Raw genomic sequence first — 6,762 nt, 5'->3', positions numbered from 1 at the left:
AACCTTCCTGTGCCTGAACAGTTACTAACGTCCATGTTTGTTTTTAAAATAAAAAATTGTCTGTGCACATGTCTAATGGTATTGATTCACTTCAGCTCTAAGCCAAATGAAAACCTGGGGTGCAGTTAAATCAGGACCACAGACACACTTTCAGGCAGTGGCGGTTCTACACAGGGGCCCACGGGGGCCGGTGCCCCAGTCCAGGTGTCACTGGCCCCTGAGCTGAGTAATAAACTGATAACTTTATGACGATAACATGTGCTGGCGCCGAAACCAGCACTAACATGGCTCTGAGCTCAATACGAGGAATTACAGCAACGCACCCAAACTGCAGCTCAGCTTTGCTCTCCGTGTCGTCATACGACGTACGGACTCGTGGTTGACGTGCAGTTGGATCATCAACGTACTGGACGACGTCGGCACCTCCGCCAGGACCCCCATGACCTTTATAGGACCAGTGGTGAGTCATTAACAGCATGCCAGCTGCTGAGGATGGACGCTTAGCGTTCCTTGTTAAATGAGATGTATGAGTACCAGGGTCACTGGTTGTGGCTTAAATGTATGATATGTACGATACTCTACATTTTATTGTTGTAATTACACAAAGCGTCACGTCTCCGTGGTTGTGTGGAGCCTTTGCTGGGGTCCCTGTTAAACATTTCAACACTGGTTCTGATGACCTCATTGTTTCAGTTGATGCATTTTTACTAAAAAATAAGCATTAGTTAAATTTTTGCGGAGCCCTGGTAGGGACATGGAGAAAGCAAAAAACAGGGAGAGGAAAAAAAAATAGCGCTATCTTTTGGAAGATCTGGCAGAAGTCACATCAGTACCTATGAAGCGTTCCAGAGGACTGGAGTCCATCGGGTCGGCCAGGTCAGAGTGGCCTCTTCAGGTGTGAAAACTGGGCCCGTTGCTAAGCGCTGCTTGAATGTCTTTATAGTTTAGGCCGATTGCGAAATAAAACTCTCGTACGACGAGATCTCGCAAAAGTCACATCAATCCCTGGAAAGTTTTGCCAGACCTTGCAAAAGATACCTCTATTTTTCTCCCTCTCCTTTTGTCCCTTCCGGGTTTCCGTACTTCCACTGTTCTTTGTCCCAAACTGCCAAAAAGACCCAGAAGTATATAAACCTAAAGTTCTGCGAGATCTCGACAAAGTTTTGTGAGATCTTGCAAAAGATACCTCTGTTTGTTTTTTCTTTGTCTGTTCTCTGTTTTCTTTTTGTTTTTTTCTCTCCTTGTCCCTTCCGCGGTTAGAATTTAAGTTTTAATATAAAGTAGATAAAAGTTTCTTAGATGTCATTGTTGTGGTTTTGAATGTGGCCCAGCTGGTCTAGAACTGGTCCAGGTAGAAGAAAGAACACAATGAGATGAGTTTTGTGGCAACACTGACATGATGAATCCATGAATCCGGACCATCATCCTCTCACTGCTGCCTTCACACGAGCCCCGTGAGCTGACGTCACCGTCACGCTTGTCAGCAGCAAATCTGTGCTGAGAGCTGCGCAGCCGCTCTGCGCATCCGATCTGAGGTGGACAACGCAGCCATTTCTCTGCCCTCTCGCGAAGGGGAAAAAAAGAAAGCAGCAGGATGAGGCGTTTGTCCATCACGCGCACACACTGACTGGCAGCGTGACGTGAGGCTGAAGTCCGCATCACGGATCGGGAAGTGCGGTCGCCAAACTTTCTCAATCCAACGCCTGCGCAGACAAAAAAACAAACAAACAAACAAAAACCCAGCTCTCTCCTCCGTTTGGTTCCTGTGTTTTTGCTTTTTGTTGTCAGCCATGGAGGGAAATGTGCACGGAGGAGGAGGAGGAGGAGGCGGCAGCGACGTGGCGGCGATGCACGTGAAGACTGAAGCGGTGGATGAAAACCCATCTGCGCTGGTTCTGGGCAGCCAGGAGCCGCCTGCGCCCTGCGGAGATACCGCATGCAGAGGAGGAGGAGGAGGAGGGGAAGGGACTGCAGAGGAGCTGGCTGACACAGAGCTGCAAGCTGCCACCACAGCTACTCCTGTCATACTGTGTGAGCATCGTCCCGCTTCCTTCACTGTGCACAACACCTGAAGGCTTCACTGTCGCTGTTTAGCATCTTATAAACTGCCAATAGAAATGTGCTGCTGTCTCATCACACCATGGGTCTGTTCTCTGCTCTGTCATCAGATCCTGTGAGTACAGATCGTTTCTTCACCACATCAGGGGATGGAAAAACCTACCTGAAGATAGCTCCAGGTGAGAACACATCACAGGACATGCTGCTCATAATTCTGTCAACTTGTGCAGCAGCTTCCATCAGAATCCAATAAAACACACACATGTAGACAGCAGATGGACAGGTGCCCATGAGCCTGACGTCCTCCGTGTAGACAACATGACAGTAGTCATATTATAATTATAATCATATCACTTTCCAACTGATAAACTGCACGACCACGGCTGCTCAGACCAAACCCTGCAGCGTGACAGTGTTATAATGCCATGTTTTATTAAAGTTTCTGCAATATATTGAAGAAATTCAAACTGTACATACTATAGATATTTAACTAACTGTGCTTTGTATTTGTTCACCTCCTGCAGTTCAGCCCAGTTCAGCCCAGTTTAGCCCAGTTTAGCCCAGTTCAGCCCAGTTTAGCCCAGTTTAGCCCAGTTCAGCCCAGTTCAGCCCAGTTTAGCCACAGGACTGTTTGTTAGCTCACTCCTGACTTCTTGGTTGTGCCGAGGACTGCAGAATTTTTCGTTTTTAATAGAAACGGTCTGTTTTTGCAGATTTCTAAAATCAGAGCTGTAGAAAAAAATGACTTTTCTAAAATATCTGGATTTTAGGCTTTAATTTGTGTTTCAGTTTGTGTTCAGTATCACAGGTGATGGAGGATTGTCAGAAAGCTGAGGAGCAAGAGATTCTTCTTTCTTTTTTTACTTTGTTAAAGCATTTCGTGACAGTGACCGTCTCATTGCTGGCTGCACAAAAGTTTCCCCACGGGGATATTAAAGATTTTGAACTTGAACTTGAACTTTTTTTTTGAACTTTTTCCTGATAAATTGTTGTTCTGGGCTCCAGATTCAACGATAATTATTATTTATTATAATTTAGCCAAAAATGTTCTGCTTCATCGTTGGTGTGGTTTGATCAGATTTGATTGATAGCAACAAATCAAACCAACAACTTTAATTTACATTTTAAATGTTGCTACATTATAATGGGAGGAATTATGGAATGCTGTTAAACGCAGCATGAAATAAATACATAAATTATTTAAAAGTCCTACAAAAAAAATATAAATCTAGTTAAAAAAATAAATCCTGAAATTAATAAATGAGGTAATACATACATAACTAGATGTAATAAGTTTTTTTTTTCCTAAGGATGTATTTATTTCACAGTAAAACATTATTTAGCGTTGAATAAAAGGACATCAGGAAAAGGAGTGTGACACTGGTTTTTCAAATTAAGAGCACAAAGACAAACATGACCACAAAAACCTTTCTGCTGTAACTTTGGGAGTCTTGTGTCTTCAGGGCGCTGCATTTCTTTTATATCAGTGTACATGTACAGTTTTGGATTTCTCTCCTTTGAACCCACCTACACATGAAGTGACCTCGCTAAGTCTTCACGCCTCTGCCTGTTGCAGCTTCGGTGATGCCACCTGCTCCCTCAGAGAAGACGCTTTCCTCCGGCTCGGATTTCTCCTCCAAAGCCGTGCTGTGTCTGATCGAGGCGGTCGGCCGCCGCTGGGGCCTGTACGAGACTCGGGAACGTTCTCAGCTCTTCCAGAGCGTCCAGGAGGAGATGGCCTCCAAGGGCCACGTGCTTCCTGTCGAGAAGATCCGCCGCAAGTGGAACAACCTTATTGTCACGTACAAGAGGGTTAAAGACCGCAGCCGGGAGACGGGACATGCTAAGACGTCCTGGGAGTTCTTTGATGTAAGTGTTTGAGGAGAAACCTGAGGACAGAATTAGTTCTTCTTCTTAAACGCCACATGGAGGATTTGGACCAAATGTGAAAATATCTTTCGACAAAAACATCAGAACTGGATCAGGTTGGAGTTCTGACCTAGAAACCAGCAGCCTTTAACAATCCTTGCGAGTTTCATTATAACATTTGGAATAAAGCTGCCACTGGGGCACACCTGCTCTCTGCTCATTCTGCTCCCACTTCTGACTTCCTCTTCTTTGCTAACTCCTCGTCTCCAGGATGGTTTTGCATACTGTGTGTCTGCACCACAGGCTGTGAGTACAGACTGACAGGCTGTATAAATTAGCATAGCATTTCCATGTCTGTGGTATATTTTACCTCAAAGACAAATGCAACTAACCACAAAGCTGTTAACAACAGCTTTCTAATCATAGTTGAGCAGCTATAGCGAGGCTTGGCTGCGCTCTGCTGCCGTGGCTTCAGACGGTGTGTACAGTAGAAAGTGATCCAGTAAGAACAATAGATCTCTATAAGAGCGTTTGGAAGGTGGCGTGTTAACAAAACTAAACCACAACAGCAATGTTGTTGCTCTGCTCACTAGCTACATTAGCATGTCTGGCTAAAGTATCCCAGCAGTATTTCCAAAGGTGAGGGGATGTGAATAGCTTCTTGTTTTACAGAGTTACAGGCTACATTAGACATTGGCTAGAAATGAGAAGCCTAGTTTTGCTAATCAGACGCCCACTGGTAAATGTAAATGGTCAACTCTTGCTTTTGAGGCGCTCATCTGGATCCTGCAGCTGTTTGATGCTGCACGTATTTAATGAACTCCGAGGAAATCCTTCTACACCTGGAAGCAACGAGCTAAACGTAAGTCACTGTTAACACTTTGTCAAAACCTTGATTACAAATATTGTTGGTGAGTCTCATTAATGTAATCTGTTCCTGACTCGGTCTTCCCTGTATTTTTAAAGACGTTTCAGTTTTAGTAGATCTGGGATTGTCGAGCAAAGTACATGAGGCAAAGCCCAACATAAATGAAAGGTGTTTGGTGAATCTGAAGAGGTCTGCCTAGAGCAACTACAAGCATGCAGACTGTGTCTTTTGTGCTTTTTGGACCAATATCGGTGCTGAAATATGGAAAAATCCTTCCCCAAATCCCTTCACATAACTCAAAGTACCTCATTTGTTCGTGCCTACTAGTGTGGGTCCACGCATCAAAGACTTGCGCCGTGTTAAAAGTGATAAATGCTGCTAGCTTGGACCTGCTAAGATTGCCATTGCAGCTTTCCGAAACACTTACCAGGATGCCCATTCACACATGAACCGCTGAGTTGGTGTCAGATTAATGGAACGGAATGCCGACTCAGAAGTCTGTTCACTCATGTCCGTCCTTTATGTCTTTTCTCTCTCCAGCTAATGGACGCCACGCTCTGCGACACTATCGGCACTCAGATCATCAACAACAAAAGAAACAAAGGCGGCCACGCAGTTTCTACGCTGCCGAGTCCTTTGACAAAGATCGCCGCAAAACCAGCACAGCTCCCGCAGCCGGCCACCATCATCCGCCCCAACGGGGACTTTGCTACGCCCGGTGGTGTGGAGGCCGTCGGCCTGGGGCCTGCCACCAGTCAAATCAGCAGCACCACAGCCAGTACCTCGGTGAATGCAGCAACCGTTAGTCCAACAAATGGTCCCGATCTCAAACCCCTGATTGTCCTAAATGGTGACATTGTTAGCACCAGTATCCATCCAGCCACCATTGTGCCAGCTCCGTCTTTCATCTCCTCACCTTGTTTCACAGAAGCAGCCTCTACATCCCCTTCTCTTGGCTCAACCAGCAACACAGACCTCAGCACAGCCGGCTACACAAACTGTAAAACTCCATCCTTCTCCCCTGGCGTCATCCCTTTCCGCCTTAGTACAGCGCCGCTTCCCCACAATCAGAATCTCCTCAGCCTCTCCTCTTCGTTCCCCCCTACGCCCTCCTGCCTCACTTCCTCTGTCGCCACCTCGTTGTCTGCAGCGACCACGGCAGGAACTGAAGGGCAGAGCCAGAAAGGGAACAAGGAGCAGAGCAGCGTTACGTTGTTCCAGGAGATCCTGAAGCAGCAGGAGGAGCAGGCCTACCTGGATCGAGTGGCTCGCCGCAGGGTTGAAGCCAGGGAGAAGAGGCGCGAGAGGAGGGAGGTGCGAATGTCGGAGTCCCTGGGAAGGATCGCCACGGCTCTGGAGCTGCTCTCCTCCAAACAGGACACGGTCATCGCCCTGCTGCAGAGGCTGGCTGATCGGAAGTGATGGAGGCTTGACAGCATTGCTTCTTTGAACTCCATCCTGAGATCATGCTTGTGCAAACATCACCTGCCGTATTGTGACCAGGATGTAACGCTACTGAAAAGAGAACTAAAAAAAAAAAAAAGAACTTTTCTAAATTACAGAGAAGTGAAATGTTTGATTATTGTTGAACGCTTTACATTTTGCTGCACTAACATCCATTAAAAAAGATTCTCTTTCAAAGTACAGATTCAACAACAAAGTTAAGAGTAAAATTAATGTTTCTGTTAAATCTTACTTTTTATCTAAAAAACACGTTCATTACAGTCCAGACAGCGTTTCATGTATACGTTCTGATCCTCGAGCTCGACGCTTCAGCACATTCAGTAGAAATTAAGTGTCTGCTTTAGCTTATGCAGGTTTATGTGAATACTGAGAAAAAAACTGTACAAAGTCCTTTGAACACAGACTGCAGTGGCCACAGTGCAGGAGTTTGTGGGTACTTCTAAATGATTTCTGTGCAGATGTGTCGTTTTCACATTCGTGGGGTTAGGGTTAGGGCCTGAGGT

General features: G+C 45.9%; 1 protein-coding gene across 1 annotated transcript; it reads left to right on the top strand.

The window, feature by feature from the left end:
• Positions 1-1,790: 1,790 nt before the first annotated feature.
• LOC103371240 (mucin-19) lies at positions 1,791-6,455 on the top strand. The gene is made up of 4 exons (XM_008300494.1): positions 1,791-2,031; positions 2,169-2,237; positions 3,635-3,927; positions 5,336-6,455. Exons 1-4 carry the CDS (start codon positions 1,791-1,793, stop codon positions 6,215-6,217), a joined length of 1,485 nt encoding a protein of 494 aa, XP_008298716.1. The 3' UTR covers positions 6,218-6,455.
• Positions 6,456-6,762: the final 307 nt, after the last annotated feature.

This window comes from Stegastes partitus, unplaced genomic scaffold, assembly GCF_000690725.1.
Source record: "Stegastes partitus isolate 25-593 unplaced genomic scaffold, Stegastes_partitus-1.0.2 Scaffold1549, whole genome shotgun sequence".
In the NCBI taxonomy this organism is placed as follows: domain Eukaryota; kingdom Metazoa; phylum Chordata; class Actinopteri; family Pomacentridae; genus Stegastes; species Stegastes partitus.
Note: the sequence above shows the minus strand (reverse complement) of the source record. Positions and strands in the feature narration are given on the sequence as shown.

What these genes read in the sequence shown, in the direction of transcription:
- LOC103371240 (XM_008300494.1), top strand. Translation starts at nt 1,791, where the DNA reads ATGGAGGGAAATGTGCACGGAGGAGGAGGAGGAGGAGGCGGCAGCGAC. An exon ending in AGCTACTCCTGTCATACTGT is followed by an intron (nt 2,032 to 2,168) that starts GTGAGCATCGTC and finishes CTCTGTCATCAG; the next exon opens with ATCCTGTGAGTACAGATCGT. An exon ending in CGTCCTGGGAGTTCTTTGAT is followed by an intron (nt 3,928 to 5,335) that starts GTAAGTGTTTGA and finishes TTCTCTCTCCAG; the next exon opens with CTAATGGACGCCACGCTCTG.